The sequence below is a fragment of the Castor canadensis genome, chromosome 9 (genome assembly GCF_047511655.1).
Source record: "Castor canadensis chromosome 9, mCasCan1.hap1v2, whole genome shotgun sequence".
In the NCBI taxonomy this organism is placed as follows: Eukaryota; Metazoa; Chordata; class Mammalia; order Rodentia; family Castoridae; genus Castor; species Castor canadensis.
Genome location: NC_133394.1, coordinates 52,712,162 through 52,732,965, shown reverse-complemented (window position 1 = coordinate 52,732,965; position 20,804 = coordinate 52,712,162). Strand labels below are relative to the sequence as shown.

At 36.7% G+C, this 20,804-nt stretch overlaps 1 protein-coding gene across 2 annotated transcripts in view; it reads right to left on the bottom strand.

The window, feature by feature from the left end:
* Positions 1–20,804, bottom strand: part of Sec24d (SEC24 homolog D, COPII coat complex component) — an 87,022-nt gene that overhangs the window by 35,256 nt on the left and 30,962 nt on the right. For both annotated transcript variants that reach the window (XM_020185463.2, XM_020185464.2), the window contains exons 9-10: positions 8,573–8,711; positions 5,313–5,428 (exon numbers count right to left, since the gene is read on the bottom strand). In XM_020185463.2, coding sequence (XP_020041052.2) covers positions 5,313–5,428; positions 8,573–8,711 — 255 coding nt within the window. The remainder of the gene's footprint in view (positions 1–5,312; positions 5,429–8,572; positions 8,712–20,804) is intronic.

Here is a 20,804-nt window from a genome sequence, read left to right as displayed (position 1 = left end):
TTCCAATTTCTCTTTCTTTATCCATGACATCATGACCTTAACAACTCAAAGGCTTCAAAAACTGCAATTAGATTTGGTGTTTCCTTTTCTTTCCATCACTGGGTCCAATTCATTTTTCTTTAAAAATGATTCTTCCCTTATGTTTTCCCCCATTTCTACTCTCAACCTTCTGAAAATTTCTTATCTTGTTGGTACTGGGGTTTAAACTCAGGGCCTTGTGCTTGGTAGGCAGGCACTCTACCACTTGAGCCACACTCCCAGTTGAAAGCTTATCATCTTCTGCCCAGATAACCATAAATCCTTCATCACTTTCTTCCTTAATTGATCAGTCTACCTATCCAATCCAGCTTGTTTTGTCTAGCCAAGTTTCACATGTACACACTCTAAAAATCTGGGTTTCCATGAAACCCTATTAGAACTGGTCTCTTAAATTTCACCAATTTCCAAATTGCAAACCACAGTAACTTGAAATAAAATCCAGCTCTCACCCCAGGTCTCTTTTATCTCTGCTCAACCTTTGCTGTCCTGTCTGCCAGGGCATTGCTGCACCGAGTCCCCCTACTTCTCTGACTTCTGCTTCTGCTATTCAGTTTCTCATCTGTCTTCCAGAGGTGCCCTCCTTTCTCCTCTCACCACAGGCTCCAGAAATCATGCTCAGTTTTAGCCAGCATTTCCAATGAATGACTTCAACTTCTCTCATCATGGTTTCTTTTTCTTTATTTTTTTTTTTTACAGTGCTAAGGATCAAATTCTGGGCCTTGCACGTACTAAGCAAGCACTTTACCACTGAGCTACACCCTCAGCCCCCATCATGGTTTCATTTTTGAGATTCAGACTAGCATTCCAATGAATGGAGCATTCCAGCTCCACAGAAAGGTACTGCCTATATAACAACATTCCTCCCACTGTACCAGGATTTCCTATAAGGAACTTATAGAAAACACGATCCTTTAAGATAACGGGCTGAAATCTCACTACCTCCATGGAACTCTCTATTTCATCATTTTCATCTAGTTCATTATGAAGCCCTTTATGTCCCATCCAATTTCAGCACCCAAATTTAGAGCTTCATTTTCTCTTTTTAAAATATGTTTAATTAATTTTGGTTTACTTTTAATTACGGTAAAATAAGCATAAAAACGTCAACACCTTAGCCATCTTTAATGTATAGTTTGCTGGTACTAAGAACATTCACAGTTATGCATCCATCACCACCATCCATCTGCAGGACTCCTTTCATCTTGCAAAACTGAAATGCTGTGCCCATTAAACAACTTTCCACTTCCCCTCTCTGTAGCCTCTGGCAACCACCATTCTACTTTCTGTCTATGAATTTGAGTGCTCCAAATACCTCATGTAGGTAAAATCCTGTAATATTTATTTCACTTAGCATAATACTCTCAACACTCATCTACTTTGTAGTACATGTCAGACATTCTTTCTTAAAGCAGAATAATATTCCATTGTATGTATATGCCACATATTTGTCTATCCATTCATCAGTGGACACCCACTAGCTTCCAACTTTTGGCTTTTATCAATAATATGTTATAAACATGGATGACCCTGTTTTCAGTTCTTTGGGATAATACCCTGAAGTGGAATTTCTGGATCACATGATAATTCTATTTGTAGTTTTTCTGAAGAATTGCTATCCTACTTAACTACTATACTAACTTCTAATGCGGCCTTGCCTCCAATCTTAGCTCTCATTATGCAGACTGCTGTCAGAATAAACTTCCCAACAAACAATACATACCACAATGTTACCTCCTCTGAGCACAGGAACTTTATTGAGTCCCCAGGGCCTACCACAGAGCATAGCAATGAAGAGCATATTCAATAACTTGACTGAGTGAATGCATGTGTGGATAGTGGATGGAAGAAATGACAAAAACCACCATCTCCTTGACTTTTATTGTTCTTGTGCTCTACTGAATTAATGTAAGTTCTGGGCCTGTTCTGTAACACTCACTTAATAGCATGTATAAAAACATAACAGATCAGACTTACTGGAAAATAAAAAGGTTGACTGTCTCAAAAAATTTCCTCAATTTACTTCTTATTACTCCACAATGTACATTCTCCCAATTTAAGTGCTTGCTGTTTTCCAAATGTCGCCTGCATAGAAGTTATAGTCTAGTGGACCTAAGCCAAAATTTTGGCTGGTAAAGTGTTTTCTTAGCATATTGTTTAAAAATGGTTGAATTTAAATTAAGTTTTAGAGGAAAGAGGAATGCACTCTCCAATGATCATGGCCCCCACACTTGTGTCCATGTCACTCATCGACAATGCCTGACAGGCCTCTGAGGAAATCATAGTGAGTTGTCAATACCTTTGTGAGATCACTTCTGCCATCTGTCCAGTTTCTCCTCCCATGTCCACACGTCAGTTCTCTGCTCATGGTTTTACCACCTCAGGTGCTACTTCCTCACTGAGGCCTTCCTGTTGTCTGCCAGTACTCTGATCATTCTAGCTTCGTGGCATATGTCACATTTGAGTTCATGTCATAAGTATGCATGTTCCTTATCGGGCCTATACATGGTAGGTATGATTTTTGGTATTCCTCCAGAGCCCATGGAGAAGTACCTTGGACATTGTAGCTACGTAATAAATGTCAAAGTGAATTAAAATTAAGAGAAGAAACTACATTTTTGTTTAGGAATAAAGTCTGATATGGGATGAAATTTTACATTTAAAGTATGCATTATATGCAGATACAATCCATAAACTTAAAAATGATAAACTAAATTATGTGACAGAGTTGAGGTAATTTTTTCCCCAGGGAATTCCATGGTGACTTTGTAAAAACCTGCCTGTACACCCACAGTGTACTGATAGAAAAGAGGGCTCCGTGGCCATACAGAGATGGCATCAGTCTGGCTCCAATGATTTCTAGCGACATGGCCTGCAGCTGGTTCTTAAACTCCCTGAGTCTCAATTTCCTCATATGGTGGTGCTCACCACATGGGTTCACTGTGAGAACTAAATGATACAATAGGTACAAAGCGTTCAGCATAGACCCTCACACAGTGAGATCAACTAAAATGAATAGAGGAAAATGTGATTTTATAATTTTCCTTTCAGTGTATGTGGTGTTAAAAAATGCAAATTCAAATTAAATAAGCACTCTGTTCACCATCTAAATTCCTAAATCAACTCATTATTCTACTACATTTGCATTTTAAATTATAAGTAAATTGAAAATGCTTGTAGTACATTTATTATGAACTCTCCTTGGAAAAATACAAGGAAGCGTAAGCTTACAAAAATCTCTTCAAAATGTGCAATTTTTATTTGGTTCCTTGTTTGCTGGGTGAGATTTTCCATCAATTATACTTCTGGAATATTTTCATATAACAGAGTTTGAGGACACCAAGACTTTTGTTCCCAGAAATAGATTTGACTCTCTGCCTAAGTTTCTGCTAAAAACACCATAAAAATCAAGATAATGTAGCCTTTTTGGCAGAGAACTGGAGTCTCAGAGCACAGTTAATTTTATACTATAGTTGCAAATATCAGTGAATAAATTTTCCATCACCAGTTACAATGGCTTTATTGCATTTAATTAGAACATCAAATGTTTATGCTTTCCTTAATGATTCTCCTTTGTCAACAGCAGGAAGGAACAAATAAACTATTCAGATGCAATTGTACCTCAGGACACACGTCTTGCCTGAAATAAAACATTTGTGCCTGAAATAAAACATTTGTGCCAAAAATGTTTTCATATTTACCTAAATATGTTCAAGTATTACAATATTTCAAACAAATAATGCATTATTTTAATAACTAGTTTTATGTTATATGTTACAAAATGATCATATAGTACACTAAAATAAATGAACAAGATGTTAATTGAAAAAAATTAAATATTTAGTCAATGGGAAAATTTCTAGTTTCTGAAAGTATTTTTGGTTATCCAGTCCCAAAACATGGACTGGTTCCCTAGAAAACATCTACTGAAGAAATCTGTGAGTCACAGGCTGTAACTCAGAATGACACTGTCTCTTCAAGTCTGCCCATGATGCTTCAGATGTAAACTGGAATCTGAATGAAGACCTAAGGAGATAGGCTTTGCAAATCACCAAACAATCACAAAGCTCTGCAAGGAACCCATAATGATGCAACTACCACTGTGGCACTGAAGAAAGGAAATGGCCACTCCTGGGAACAGTAAAACACCTGCAAATACCTGCAAATTCATTCATTTATTTCACATATACTGATTAACTGCCCACCTGTGTGAGACACTATGGAATCTTTTTTTTTTTTTTTTCAGTCATGGGGTTTGAATTTATGGCCTCATGCTTTCTAGGCAGGTACTCTACCCTTTGAGCCATGCTACCAGCCCTGACACTGGAAATATCACAAAGATGACTAGTACAAGATTGGTGTCCCCAAGGATATCAGAATCTACAAAGAGGGAGGACATGTGAACTTAATTCCTTAGGGAGAAATGCTTAAACAGAAATATATACTGAATTCTATGAAAAAGCAGAAGTTGAAGTAAATAACTACCATGATAAAGACAGAAAGGTGCACATATAATAAAATTTGAGCCAGGCAATAGGAGTTTGCCAAGTAGGGTATATACAGATGTGACTGGAAAAAGAAAGATATTATGGTCTAAAGAATATATTATATATAAACATGGAGTTGTCAAAGAGACTGATGAGCTCAGAGTATATGATAAGAGTTTTGTATGAATAGATATATATACACCTGAAATGCAACTTTAGGATCAATGGTAAATGGTTTTATAAGGAAAGTTTAAAAAAATTTTAGTTAATATTCTAGAAAAGAAGAAAGCAAAAGAAGTTTGTGGGAGGTAGTGGTGGAGTTTCATGGTTACATTTTAGAGCAAGAAAACCAGAGTTCAGGACCCAGGCTACTGTAGTAACACCTGGAGAGGAGAAGGGAGGCACAGGAATAGATCACCAGTATGCTGTCCACACTGGTTAAGCTTCTTTCAGGTAGGGAAGTTTTTCTAAGGTTACTGATGCAGTGAATGCAGAGGCACTGCATGAAAGTGTTGCATTAAGAAACCAGTATATTCTATCTGGAACAGACAAAATAACTGTATCCTATTCCTGGCACCACGTTTCTAGAAATGATTACTCCAGTACAGGGTTCAGAAACTGAATCATGCTAACAACCTAGAGAGCTAGATCTTTTGTCTCAGGCATTTCATCTCCATGGCACTACCAAATTCTTTGTTTATGAATGAAGAGTCAGTTTTTCACATATGAACATTATTCACTTGAATCTGACAATAACATACAAACACTTGAGGTCTTGGGAACACTTACTCTGCAGTAATCCAGAGTAGCAACATATTCATATGATCCCAGAGATAACTCAGGCTTCTCATAGTGGTCCAGTCTTCTCCCAATGTGGTCCAGATGTTGGAAATAGAATGGTGGAACTAATTAAAAAAAAAAAACAGGAAAGGAAGCCTTTTGTTTTTATAAACAGTTTAATAAATTCTCAAAATTTATTATGGAAGAAAGTGAATTAGTAAAAGAAAAATAAGAATTTTAAAAACTGGAATGTAGAATATTCTAAATGTCCATTATTTTAAAAGTATGTTTTGAAAAGTATAAGGGTTTTCTTAAAAATCCTCTTGATTCTTCTATAAGTTACTGATGACAAAGAACACTTATAATTTGGATCATCCTAGAGAGCCAGGACAAAAGAACTGGTGTTTTTAAGTCATCGCAATCCAAATATTTCATTGTTCCTATTTAATTATCTTTTTAAAAAAGAATTCTGAGTTTTCTGAGTTTTCAATATACAGAGACAATCACTAATTATTTGAACTATACTATTAACTACAATATTTATTATACTTTAACTAAGAAATGTCTTTATGGGAAGTTTGCATGGTAATCTTTTAATGTTTGAGCTTAAGAGTGCAGAGAGATACTGTATTAGGGAAAGACTACACCACAAAGATCTCATCTGAAGAACTCTAATTTGATGCAAATGTCTCAGAAGGTTAGTTCTGGCAAAGTCCTGGAAGTCATCCAATAGCACAACAACACTTATGAGTCACATATTAAACACCTGGACAAATAAGGCCTGGTATCTCTGCAAAAAAGAACTCCTGTTGCCTCAAGATTAATAGGGCAAGCTGTGAAACTTCTGCAACAGGAGTATTTAGAAAAACTAACAACGCTCTTGTTTTAAGCATTTTGTAAAGAATATCTCCGTTTGTAAACAACTCAGTAGTCTTTTCATTTACCTATGAAACTGACAGGAAAGTTACAATGGGACTATTTTCCAAGGTTGGTTTAAAAAAATCACAGAAGCCCGATGTTTCTATATTTTTAACATAACATAACATATCATAGTCATTTCTTTTAAAACAAGCTTTATAAAGTTCATATTTACATATGGAGCTCCAAAATTGGAAAATTCAGTGCCTTAAAATGATTACAGAAGAAGAAACAGATCCTCAGCAAAGGCGAGAAAATTAGATGGGCTGGAAATTGCTATTTTGTTACATGTAGGTGAATTGACGATCCTGGGATGGCTGTCTTAGGATGCATCTATAGTAATTTCTACATAGCACAACTTACAGTTCATCCACATTTGCACATCTACATGAAATATATGAATTTTTTCTTTTAAAATTAATTTTATATTCGTTAGTACTTAATATTATCTGTCATCTTTTATAGGCCAAAATTCAAGTTGCACCACAACTGCTAAATGACCCCTGATTTCTGGCATCTTTCTGACATCATGTTTCCTATACCTAATCTCTGGACACTCACAGGGAAGTAAGTGTGGAGTCATCAACCATACCTGCTGGGTTCTAACTCCAACAAACCTGTCTTAATTAAACCTAAACGGAGAACACAGGGGTCAACATAAATGCAAGGGAGTCTGGTTTCCTGATAGGAACAATAATTTGAACATGGCATGAATAACCCTATTGCAAAATGATCACGTTAGCCTCTTAGGAGTGACTACCCAAGGAAATGGCAGCTACTGTGTGGAGATAGCAAGAATTCTGAGTGTTTTTTCTCTACTAGGAAGTAGCTCATTAGTCCTGAGCTAATGAGCTGACACTTTGTATATGAGGCCAGGAAGTGACAGCAAATGAAAGATCCTTGATGCTCTCACACTGGATAAATTTCTGATCACCTTCTTAAGAAAGCTGTGGACTTGGATGAAGACACTGAGGAATAGGTGGATTTGGTGGAGAGCTTTATCCAAATGCTTAGTTAGGAGAAGCCTCTGCCTTCTCATGACTTCCCTCCAAAAACTAAAGTAAAGAACTCTTATAGGGCTCCTGAAATACAAGTTCCAAGATGGAGATGTAGCCAAGGATTTGGTTGTAAATTTCCTCTAGGAAGAGAGATGCAGCAAGATGTTCCTTAGGAAAAGAAGTAATCTTAGAATCTGGTCTCACCACAACATCCATTTTGCTCCAAGTAGACACCATGCTTGGCAAGAGAGAAACAGTTCAAGAATTCCACACCAAAGCTTTTAAGATGAGACTGGTAGCCAATTATTGAAATCCACAGCAGGCATTTTTAGGAACTGATCAAAGGTCTTCAAGAGTGAGACTCACAAGGCCAGTGTCTGGCACTCTAAGTTGGATAAAGCCATGAACTGTGTGTGTGCTAAGGAAGTAGGAAACAAGGAGACAAGCAGTGCTTTCCCACCAGAGAACAGCCACAGAGCCAAGAGGCCATGGATGCAATGATGGAAAACCATGCCTGGCCTCAGCTGTCATTAAAGAGTAGCCAGCACCTAAAGGAAACAGGTGCAAGGGGAGACAGGGCTACGCAGATATACTCCATATTCTTCAGTCTAATTACCTGCAGGGAAGCATGCCTATGATGATAAGGAGCAGGGGGAAACCCCTAGAAAACTCATACTCTTATAATCACCACTCAAATGTGGGAATGCTCTTGCCCTTTTCTTAACAACAAAGAATTAAAAATATACAGACATGTTGCAAATATAATAAATATCAGAACACTTTTGGCAAGGATGCAGTTTTTTCAACATCAGTGTGTTCACTGGAGTAAAACTAAAAATATAATGCATATAGGAAAGTGCGTCATAATAATGTTCCTTCCTCCTTAAAATAGTCAACATTTATATCAGAGAGGAAAAATCTATATAAGTGTTAAAGCCCTTGGTTATACCTGAGCTTTTCCAAAATACCAATGACCTCATAATCAAGAATAGTCCTATAGATTGACAAAAGAGAAGTTTTAAGGGTTTATCATCTGTAAACACAAGAGGTAAAAATCTCATTTTGCCTATAACTGGGACTTATGTGGAAGGAGATTGAGAAATAAATACATCTGCCCCACTACTTTTGAGTTTTCTTTTACATTAAGGAACACCACATTTCCATGTGGAGTTTGTGCAGCTACATAAAGCTGAGAGGGATTTGGATTTCCCAAACAGAGCATGTTCTACTTAAGTTTACTTCTAGGGAAATTATAAAGAAGATAACATATGCAGAAAAAAATCTGCATTTTTCCTAACCTAAGAAATGTAACATAAAGACCTTTTACAAAGAACACTTAACTCAACCACTTACCGTCATTCACACAGTTGCAAAATCCACACTGATATCGCCTTCCTCCTTCAATGAACTGCATAAATGGGCACATATAGGCTTTGCACCTGTTGCATCTGACTGGTCCGTTCTCTCCGTGATTTACCAGGTAAAGAGGAGTCTATAACAAGTAGGTAAAATTAAATGCATAAGTGAGTACAGGATTTTTTGACGGTATAAAATTTGAAATGTCTTCTAATGGCAGTCATTAAGGAACTCTTAACACTGCATTTCTTTGTCAGGACAGTAAAGAGCTCTCCTTTGATAAAATGTGAATTAAAGACAATACAATGGTGTCCATACACCCTGACAAATTTAATTTAAATTTATAACCATATCTCATTTATAAGTATATATTAATATATGCACATTGATGTCTATGTGTATATGTGTGTTTACCTGTGTGTGTATGAAAAGAGGAAAGAAAAAATGTAAGAATGATGGTAATTAATTATGCTTATGTTAAAAATGTCCTGAATATCTTATATATGTATTTTGCTAAGTTTGTTTATAGGCTACACATAAGAAGTGAACTGGGTCTGATTTTCAAAGCCCTAGTTTTGTGTGGCAGTTTGCTGTTCACATCATTCCCTCAAGGTATACAAAATGTTTTTTTTTTTTCAAAAAAATGCAACTATTTGAAGAAATATGCAAGAATGTCCACTTATTTAGTTAGGTCTGGAGGCTGATTCTGTTTTTTCTGTTACTTTATCAAATAACAAAATGGTTCAGCATATTCTCAATGTATTTTGCCAGAACTAAAAAACACCTGTAATCCCATTGTTTCTTTCTGGTAAGCATATGTAAAAAGCATTACACATCACTCACAGTTGAAAGTGAAAAGGTGCTGCATTTGGAATCTGCCATTTCTTAAGGCTTTCAGCTTTCAGAATAAATCACAAAGACTCTTCTTGTTTTTATAAATGTTCTTAAAGATTACATTTTTAGAAAGGCTGAGAACTGAAGGATTTGGCATATCAATTAAAAAATTTAAAGGTAAAGATGTAAATAAAGCAGACTGCTTTTTAAAGGAGACCCAAGACCAGGAGGGAGGAGGCGTGGGATGGGGTCATCAGGTGGTTTACTGCTAAAGCCTTAGAAAAACAAGATTTGCTGTTTCTCCTTGCCCATATGTTCAATGTGAAAACTGATTACTGCTGAGGTTTTAGAAGGGAGTTGTGAGGTCTCAAGCAGTAGGAAAAAGAATTAATACAATACACAAAAGAATAAAAAATACATTTAAAATCATTCCCACTGCCTCCGCACTGTCCTCTCCTGCCACCTCTTGCCTCAAGGAAGTCAGGAGATGGACTGTGTTTCCTAATTTAGGGTGTCTTCTGATCCACAGCATTGGCAGAGCCCTGGTGCCTCCCTGGCAGGGTTAAGACAAGGATTTAAAGAGTGATATGTACAGCGCAGCACAAGTTATTTGGCACGAATCACTGGAAAAAGGTACCTGTTATCATTTCTACCCAGAATAGTCTGTCTTAGCTCATGAGACAGTACCTTTAATAGGAGGGTCAGAGCTGGACAAGTATGAGGTGGGCTTCCGTTTCTGAAAGTGAACTTCTTCATTACCATAAAATATTATAAAAATGATCTAGAAGGCAGAGACTCTATCTTTTGGGAGATTTTGATGCTCTAGTAGTTGAAAGCTGAGAGGCAGAGTAGATTTTTAAACACATTAGGATTTGTTTTAGAGCGCATTTACTGTAAGTAAATGTAAAAATGATAAGAAAAGAAAAAAGTGTATTCACATACACAAATTCAGACATTGATGCATATAGTAGTATTTTATATAAACCTTTTGTTTGAAAGGCAAAGTTTCTTCTCTTTAGCTGGTGGTAATAAGAAATGACCTGAGGGGACAAGAAGGAAGCAAAATGATGCTGTTACAAAAAAAAAAAAAAGGGTTTTAGGACAGTGAATGGAGATTGAGGAGAGAAAGAAGTAAAAGATAGCAGCAAATGTACTGGCCAGGTCACTGCTTCTGGATGTAAAGTCTAGTTATCAGTTATGCCTATGGTTACTATTCTGTGCCACAGCTTCAGCCTCTCAACCAGTAAAGGCATTCAGAAGTTAAAACAGGGAGAAATTCTGCAGGCTGCATTCACTCCAGCCAAGTTTGCTTTTCTCATTGTTTTATTTTCACAGCTCAAAGACTATAATCAATTCCCTGAGATACTTCAGAAACAAACATGATGCAACTATTTGCTAGACAAGCCAATTTAATGGAAGGAAATTCACCTTTATTGTTACTACTATGATTTACTCAAAGGCAGAGCTGGCCTAAAATTACTGTGCATTGTCAGCAATGAACACCGAAACATTCCAGTCCTGGCAAATTCAAACTTGTAGAACTGAAAATGAATGTCTAGCAATAAACTGGAGTCAAGTCATGACTATATCTGGGCTATTAAATACAGTTACATTATTTTTTCTTTCCTCACTCTTTTGGAAACAGATGACGGAATGGTAAGCAAGGCCTTCAGACAATCAAAGTGACAGTAAAGAATGTTAAAAGCTTTTTTAACTGTTTACATTTTATTTTGGGGCCACAGGGCAAGGATTTCCAAATGACACTGTCTCGTTTCATCTCCCTCAGGCCATGCTGAAAACTATCGGGGATTTTTTTTTTTGCTCTCTCCAGATGTCTGCTTATCTGTACTGGAGTAGTGTGCATGAGCTTAGAAACAACTAAGCTCACTTTCTTCTGTGTTCAATCTTAGTGAATATAGCTTTTTTAAAAAATCAAATTACTTTACAAAAAATGCCTTATTTTCTTCTGTCATATTGAGAAATATTTTCAGGTTTCAAAATTTTTGTTTATAAATGTGCTTTAATTTTTGGCCTCTAGTATCTCCATGCTTTCTCTTTCTTTTCCTTTCTTCTCTTATAAATGGGAAAGGGAAAGGATTGGGAGGCTGGCACCACACCCTCATTTGGCCACGAGTTCATGCAACATGAATGTGATGGGGAAGTTGAGGAGAGACCAAGAAGGAGAATAATCTGAATCTTATCTTTTTGGATTAACAAGGTTGTGACAAATACTATATTGGTACTAATTTTCATTAAAATGTTTTAATTGAGCAAACTCAATTAAATAATAATAAATACTATGGTCCATTTTGGATTACAAGCAAAAACACTCAGTGTTTACATGATATCAATGATTAAAAAACAAGGTAACTTTTTTCATGTTAAAGAAGTAGATATCAAGATGCATGCATCAATACCTTAATACCACCAATAGATTTTTGTGGGTTTTCTTATTTTAATGTGGCACCAGTCTTTAATATGTTTTCAACTCACATTCTCTCAGGTAACTAACATTTGAGCAGTAAGTACCAGCTTTGTTGTTTGCCTTCGTGGGGTCACCGTGCAGTGAAGTAGAGGACAATAAGCAAACAAGACCATGCACATGAAATTACAGAACAGGGCACTAGTATAAGGAATACTTTTCTGAGTATCATTAACAAAAGCTATTTTTAGCTTAAAAAAGGCAATGTTAAACTCTTCTTAGACTGTGTTCCAAAACAAAAGCAGATGCTCAAAGAGAAAGAAGCACATAGGAATACCCATCATGAAGAATTTTTATAATTCTGTAGGCTATGTATTTTTGTTTGGGCCCATACAAAGCTCAGAGTAGTGCTGCAGGACTGTAATCTCAGCACTGGAGAGGCTGAGGAAGAAGAGTTACAAGTGCTAGGCCAGCCTGGGCTACAAAGGAATATCCAGTCTCTAAAAACAAAACAAAACAAAAAAACCTCTGAATACATAAGCTTGGCTATAGATTTTTCTCTTCTAAGAAAGTGATCAGTTATGCAAAGCAGTTAAATACCAAACCCTGAAAGCCAAAACTGTGAAGGTGTTTTTACAGTAATGTTACACTAGATGGCGCTGTGGAACTAAAAATTAAAGCTTACTTTCGGGGGGGGGGTAATAAAATATCCAAAGTAACTGTTACTTTACTAACGCCTAACTGAATTTACAGCAGCTATTATCATAACAAATTAAGAAATACAGATTTTCTGAAAATTAATCACTTTTATTTAACAATTTAAAATATTTTGAAACAATGAAATTAAACAAAAAACAGACGATTTTATACATAAATCTTATAGAAATTAAAGGGTGTTCCTGCTAAGATAATAGGTAAGAAAAGCTTATTTTAAACATTTCTCATCCTCTGCCAACTTTTCCTTGACTACAGTAGGAAAACTGAGGTACTGTTGGGGCAGCAGGCAGCCACCAAGCCCAGGAGGCAACCTAATGGTAGTCAAAAAAGCACAGGGCACCAAGAAGCCACACTCTTGCTGCAGGTCCCTTCTCCTGTCCTGCAACTGGCAACCACGATGCAAACTAACTAAAGAATGACTACACAGCTTGCTGAATCGGACCCTTGTGGCACACTGCAATGAAGAAGCAATTTTCTACAGCATACACTATCTTCTGGTTGGAACATCAAATCACCAAGAATCATGTTGATACAGGAGTGAGACCCACCAACCAAATCCCAGGTCTCAGAACACCCTGGCTCAGTCGCATCATACCTGACAGTATCCAGGGCAGTGCTGGCTGAAACTGTCCCCAGCTCTCCTTTCTTCATGTGTTTGCCCCACTAGTCTCTTTCCTTACTTTTCACTGTCAGAGGTCATGCTAAGTTCTCCCCCCCACTCCACACCACCTCCTTTCCCCTCTCTTCTCATAACTACTTACTAAGTTAGAAAGAAATACACACTTCACATTTTCAATGTAGACTTCTGTTTGTTTCAATAACCAGAGCCTTGGAACTGAATAGTTATTTTCCATCAATAACATTCTACTGTACTAAGTGCCTGAAGGAAAATTATTTCAGCAAAGCCACAAAGTTTTGCCTACACTGAGACAAAGCAGATATGATATAAAGAAGACCCACAAAAATCAGACCCAGTCAACCAGTTGGATGAAGGGTCACTAAAAACTTCAGGTCAGGTCCCCTGGCTGGCAGAATGGCTCAAGTGGTAGAGCACCTGCCTAGCACTCAAGACTTGAATGAGGCCCTGAGGTCAAACCTCAGTACTGCCAAAAAAAAAAAAAAAAAAAAAAGCACCTCTCAGGTCAGGTCCCCAGCAAACCACTGGAAATGTGAACCACCAGCAGTGACTTCAAGTTATGCACAAGATTGTGGGACATAAGTAGAAACATGGAAATGGTATGTGAAAAGATAATCTAGAACCTGTGATGAACAACTACCCTGTAAAAATGCTAAACATTCAGAGTATTAGGCCTGCTGGGGGCTGAGCAGGGTTGGATTCCCAAAGGATTATGGCCAGAAGCTAAAATGAAGACAGAGTCTGCATCAACTGCACTTACTAAAGACACTTCCATAAGAAAGAGAAGTGAGAAACAGCTTGTCTGTGATTTCTGTTTTTAGCATAGTGTATATGATATTCAGCCAGTCTATGTGGACAGAAAAGGTACAGGTCAATAGGTAACTCCTGTACATAGAATAATATTATTTTGAATTTTTAAAATAACAAGGTAAACTGGAAGAATATTTTCTGCATATGGATCTTCTAAAACAAGTTTGATAATAAGACACATAGTACACTGTATTAATTCTAAGAACATTTTATATTTTTCAAGAATGTTTACAGTTGGCTTTTCTTTCCCTACAACTTTGCATTTTTATACTTCCAGAAAATCATCTTCTTGTCAGTGTGATTATTTTTCAGTTTTTTCCTTCTAGAGAGTCTATATATTCTGCTACAACTGTATCTAGAGTATAAATTAGATTTGAACATCTCTTCAGTTTGGAAGTTAGTTATTTTGTTTTTTGTGTTTGTATCAGTCTAGCATTGAAACATCTTGACATTTTTTTCTGACTCAGACTTTTCATAATATATGTAGGATCACAATTATCATCTGCATGGAAATTCTCATAGTTTAAGATGCTTTCTTATGTATAAAATCTGGAAGGTCACATCAGACTAAGTCTATGAACAAGGGCTGCTCCTATAAGCAGGCACCACAGGGAGAATAAATACCAGCACAGCTGGGAGCTGTTAGTATCAGTTTTCTCCAATGGTGGACCTAGTTCATGACTACACTAAACATGGCAGGTAAGGTTTCTTAAACAAAGAGTGGTAGGTCAACTTGGACAGTGTCAGGTTGACAGCCTTTGAGGTGCTAACTATATTTGCAAAAATCAGCATTATTCTTTTTGTTAGAACTCACATTAGGAACTCTGGAGGAAGACGTTCCCTCTCAAGGAGTTAGATATTAAGAATTCCATAGTTGAGTACCATTTTCCCACATTCTTTAAAATCCTTGACCTATTATGGTTTTACCTTTTAGCCCTAAAGGAGAACTATATTTTGTTGTCTAATTGCAGGCCACTTGTAGGGACATGTTTAATTGCTCTAACAGTGCACAAATTCCACAGATGATGAAATATATTTTAGACTTAAACCCCCTGTGAATCAAGTGTGTTTCCTCCATAACAGAGTAACTGATAGCTTTCTGCCCCTCAAAGGGAAGTTGTGACAAATTCTACTTTGAAGATGAAAGGGTTAAAAATAACAAGCCCAGAGGCAAACTCTGTCTTTCTAGAAGAATGAGAGTTTGCCAAAGTATTCTCTCCATTTGTCTCACTTCTTTATTTGGCCATAAAAATACCTTCAGACAACTTTCATCCAAGCAAGGGCCTTTACTTAAAGGATGTCTTCTCAACCAGGCCTACCTGACCACCTAGCTTAATATGAGGCCAGAATTCTACCCCATCCCAGACAGTTGCCATTCCCTGCCTGCTCTACTTCTTTCCAACATGGCATTAGAGAACCTTACAAGGCTCTTGGTCTCACTTCTCTGCACTGGAACATATGTGCCTGAAGGACAGAGCTCTTTGTTTGGTTCACTGACACAACCTAAGTGCCAAGAACAGTATCTGGCCCTATGACAGAATGAATACATAAATGGTTACTCTTAAATCCCCTTTTTTAGAATAAGGTGATAATAAATAAAATCAGTGGTCTTTCATAAAAAATGGATACTTCTAATAAACTACCAATCAAATAGCAATGTATTATTGTTTAGATTATTTACATAAGATCATTGAAATGTTGTTAAAATTCAAGGTATCATTATGAAAACATAAAACTTATTCTGTAAAGAGGTATAACAGAACTCAAATCAAATTACCATTTGTCTTTTCACAGTAGACACTTATGGAAGATACACACCCACACATATTTGAAATATTTTCTAGAAATTGTTTGCGGAATGAGAAAACACAAGACTCTAAGAGTCATGCAGTCCTTGAGAATGATGTCAATGTAAATATCGGTGACTAAGCATCCCTGATAGATATCTTCTGGAACCAGAGAATGAGACATCTTTTGTGAGTTAATTTGATTTGGGTAAATAGCCAAAAGTCACTTGGAGAAGATAGTTGGAAATATGGTTTTTAAAAAGTTGACAAGAAGTTTTCATTTAAAAAAAGATGTGGGGACTGGAGGTGTGGCTGAAGCGGTAGAACATCTGCTTTGTAAGTATGGAGTCCTAGGGTCAAACCCCAGTCCCTCCCCCCACTCCCACCCCAAAGAAAGCATTCCTAATTTATCAGATAAGAAAAATGATAAATATTAGCTAATATACCTTCTCTATCTTTTTCCTGTTAAAAAATTAGTGTATAATATAGTCAAAAGTATATGTCTGAAGTATTTAGATAGAGTTTTTCTAGATTTTTCAAACTTTAAAGGACAAAAATGTATGGAATATAGTAAACCAAAAAAATTAAACCTCACTTCTATGTTAGATACTCATTTCATCTCCATTGTTCAGTGTAAGGTTAAGGAAGGTGACATCTGTGGTAGGTGAGTTCTGTATCTACACGTACTATATAATTAGGCCTCTTCTGCTTTATTTGTACATTTTTAATTTTATTTTACTTGAGGACATATTTCTCAAAAAAGGTCAGTGACAGTCTTATTTTCCCAAACAATGAATATTTTTAAGGATTTTAATTCATTCTTTTTTACAAGAATCACTTACGTACATTCTCCCCTCCCCTGCACACAAATTCACACATGTATTGATACACATGTAGCAATACTTTATACCTTCACAAAATAATATGATGTTGGGTGAAATACATATTGGAGGAGAAGATAAGTGAGACCTAAGCCAAACTTAGGAAAAATTTTACTGTCCAGGAAATTCCTTGAACAACTGTTAATCTAGTCAGCACAGCTGTTTTTATCTGCTAGCAACAGTAAAAGCAAGGGTAATACTCACTGAATCCCCAAATGCCTGTTTTTCATAACAACATATGTGTGGGAAATAAAATATTTTCATTGATTCAGAATAGGGAAACTTAAGTAAATGACAGATGCCTGGATAAAGAAATGAATCCACAACACAACTCCTTGCCTTAGCTTGGCTCCTGTATTTTCAGTTCCTCTCTTATTTACATTGCAACTCTAAGTTTCAGATACAGCATTTCTGATACAAGGAGAATCCCCAGTGTTTGAACATAGACCTATATGGTGAAAATCTCATCAAATTCAAAGTTCTGGTGCACTGACACATACAGGAAATACTGTGATGAAGCTATCATACTTAGATATTATTTAGCATAAGAATGTTCCAGTACTTTTAGGCCCTGAAAATGCATTGCAGGAAAACCAGACATTCTCTCTATTCTCATGGAAATGAGGAGGAGAAAGACATTGATCAAATGCACAAAAGCAATATTGCAAACTGTGATACAGGGGACATGGGAGTTACAGGGAGCATGGGGAGGAGGAGCCATCTGAAGTTCTCCTAAGGAAGTGACTTTGAACTGAAATCTAAGAGGTGAATAGGAGTGAACTTAGCTAAAAGGACAAGATAGTGAAGGGTGGGGGTGTTGAGGGAGACTTGTTTCACCAAATGCTCATAAAACACCTTTTTCTTAAAAAAAAAAAAAAAAAAGTTATTCAAATGTTTATGGTATGCTGAGTGCTTTCAGTTTGAAACAAAAACAGAAGTTGTGGACTGGGACTCTCCATAGTGGAGTACCCACTTAGCATGTTGGAGGCCCTGGGTTTGATCACCAGCAACACAAAACCAACAAGCAGCAAACAGCAATATAAGATGAAGTAGACCTGACCACTGCTGAGGCACAACTAACACTCGCTATGCTAAAAATATTAATTTATAGACCTAAAACACCTAGAAATCAACCATGTTTCTCAGATCTGATCTGGTTTATCTTTGTACCCTTCCTTCCTCCCTCCCTCCCTCCCATCCTCCCTTCCTTCATGCCTCTCTCCCTTTCTCCCTCCTCCCTTCCTCCTTCCCCTCTCCCTCCTCCTTCCCTCCTTCCTTCCTTCCTTTCTTTCTTTTTCTTTCTTTTTTTTTTTTTGGCAGAACTGGGGTCAGAATTAGGGCCCTGCACTTGCCGGGCAGGCACTCTACCCCTTGAGTCACACCTCTGTTCCCTTGCCCTCCCCTCCACACACACCTTTTTTTTTTTTTTTTCCTGCTTTTTATTGTTTTTCAGATAGGATCTTGTGTTTTTTGCTTGGGGTGGCCTCAGACTGTAACCCTCCTACCTATGCCTCCTAGGTAGCTGTGATTGTAGATGTGTACCACCGCACCTGGCACCTGGCTCACAAACTTGCAGGAGCAAAAAGCCCATTGCTAACTCTTCAGCCAGTGAGAAAAAGGAATGCTATCTTAGGTGATTAACAAAACAAAGGCTCAACATGCTCACTTACAACCCCTGGAGTGTTAAAAGAACCCAGCACTGGGAATCTTTAATGCCTGCAGCCTCCTTATTAGCTCTAACAGCCCCAGAATCTTTAGAGCTTCATCATCTACAAGAGTGGGATAACACCTACTGCACAAGCTGCTATCTTCCTAAAACAAGAGCAGAAACACAGTTGCTGTGACCTAAACTACTACAATGGGGCAGAACTTTCTTCTTTGATGTACTGAACAGCAGCATCAGCTCTGCCAAAACTATGTCAACTCATGCAAGACTGGCTAAGAAGTCAAGTGTGTGATGAGCAACTCCTTCCACCAAGGACAGGTGTAAACGCATCCCAGATGAATGTGTTGGGCATGCCTTTATTCTCTGATAGTCTTTTCCTTTTTTGCTAACTTCATTTATTAGTTCTTTGCCATCCATTCTTTTATCTTCCTGATAGTACCTTCTTCATCTCTACTAAGTCTATCAGAATATGAGCAATCATTAAGAAGCATGAATGGAACAGTACTTCATAGTAGAACACATTTTTCTTTATAAAATCATGTTAGGTCAAAGTCCCCAGCACCTCAACTCCATAAAATGAGATTGCCCTTATTAGAGACTTTTTCACAATGGAAAAAAATAGCTATTTATTTGCAAATTTTCTGTACATACTATACATATGAGCCAAGAGTAACTGGCTTTATCCTTTTCTGTATCCCTTAAGTCCAGGTCAGTTCCTAGCACAAAGTAAATAAGGAATTAATAATCAGGTAAAAATTAGAGCCAGCAAATTACTGTGATTATAATATCCATTCATAGTCTAAGACTATAAACAGATATCCCTAAATCTAACCACAGATGAAGTAAAAGCTTCTACTATTTGGTTTATAGGTGACATTACTTAATGCATGTATAAAGATGTATGCACTTGTACAAAATGTACATATTTCCTATTTCTGAGAAATAAAATGCAAAATTAATCTAGTTACAATCTCTAATTCTTTGACACTTGAAACCTAGAGGATTTCTACCTTAGTTCTTAAAATAAAAAATCAAAAATAAAAATACAATTTAATAAACAAGATTTTAACAACAGACCCACAGATACCTCAGGGTTAATTATGTTGAATGTGGGAATGGGGTCCACTGAGAAAATGACTCAAACAATGTAGGCACATGTGAATAAATGAATTTTAAAAAAAGGATGAAATACTAAACAATGATGACAGAGCACTGCCCTTGGATATTGTGCTTATCTCCAAAGCAAATGCTTGCAGGAACAATCTCCGATGATAACTGCTTGGGTAAGGTTTATATTTATAGGTCGTTGCTAACACAATGGCATACTTAAAAAGGCTCTGTCAAACAGTGGAACTAACTTTAAAAAACTGTACTGAATAAATTCTTTCAGTAGATGCCAAATCAGAATATTGTTCATAAAGCTTTTTTTAAACTGCATTAATGATGGCAATATTAATCAGATAAGCAATGAAATCATAACATTTTACTAATATGAAGATAAACAAGTGATTATTAGAGAGCAAAATAATTTAAAATGCTATTCATATGGAGAACAGTAGTCACGAAATACTTTTGCCTTTAAGAGAAATACTTTAAAATTTATTGCCTTGATTATAAGGTTATGAATACCTAAAACCAGTTTGTCCCTCATTTTCTATTACTCAATTGCCTAGCTTTTGGTTTTTAGCTTGAATCACTGGGTGATAGTGCCATTTCTTGATATATGGAGGAATGAATATGGTGTAGAGATCGGAAATTCATTTTTAAATAGGTTAAGTTTAAGGTGTCTGTGAGGTAACCCAGGAGACATGTGAGAGAGGCATTTGAGTATGTGAATATGGGGCTGAAAATACAGAGGGAGAGAGAGAGAGAGAGAGAGAGAGAGAGAGAGACAGAGAGAGACAGAGAGAGAGAGAGACAGAGACAGAGAGAGAGAGCGCGAAGCAATTTATAAGTTAAGAATTCTGGTACCAAGCTACCTGGGTTTGGATCCTGGCTGTGTACTTAGAAGCGCCTAACCTTAGTTATCTAACTGTACCTCAGTTTCCTTCTATCTAAGACGGGGATAACAGAGGGTTGATGTGAATATTAAGCAAAGCAATATACATTTTAAAAAAGAAAACCTATACACCGGCAAGTTGGTGTAGTATACCAACAACACTTCTCTAATGTCAGTGGCTCCTTAAGTTTGTTCAGCTAAATGTCCAAAGAGAGACATTTTTTGAAGCTATTTGAAATTACATCTCTTATTTTTTCCATTTAAGTCTATTTCAACAAATAAAAGTATTTCTTTAAATAGAGAATGTCTTCATTCAATAAGACACAGCTATATAATGGACAATAATAATTCTTAAATACATCCAGAGTAATCCTATTCTTGAAGTTCCAAGGCCTTTCTACAGAAGGAGCCTGAATAGAGAAAACAACACTGTCAAAATGCATTTACTGGTCAATGTGCAGAATCTCTAGAAACAT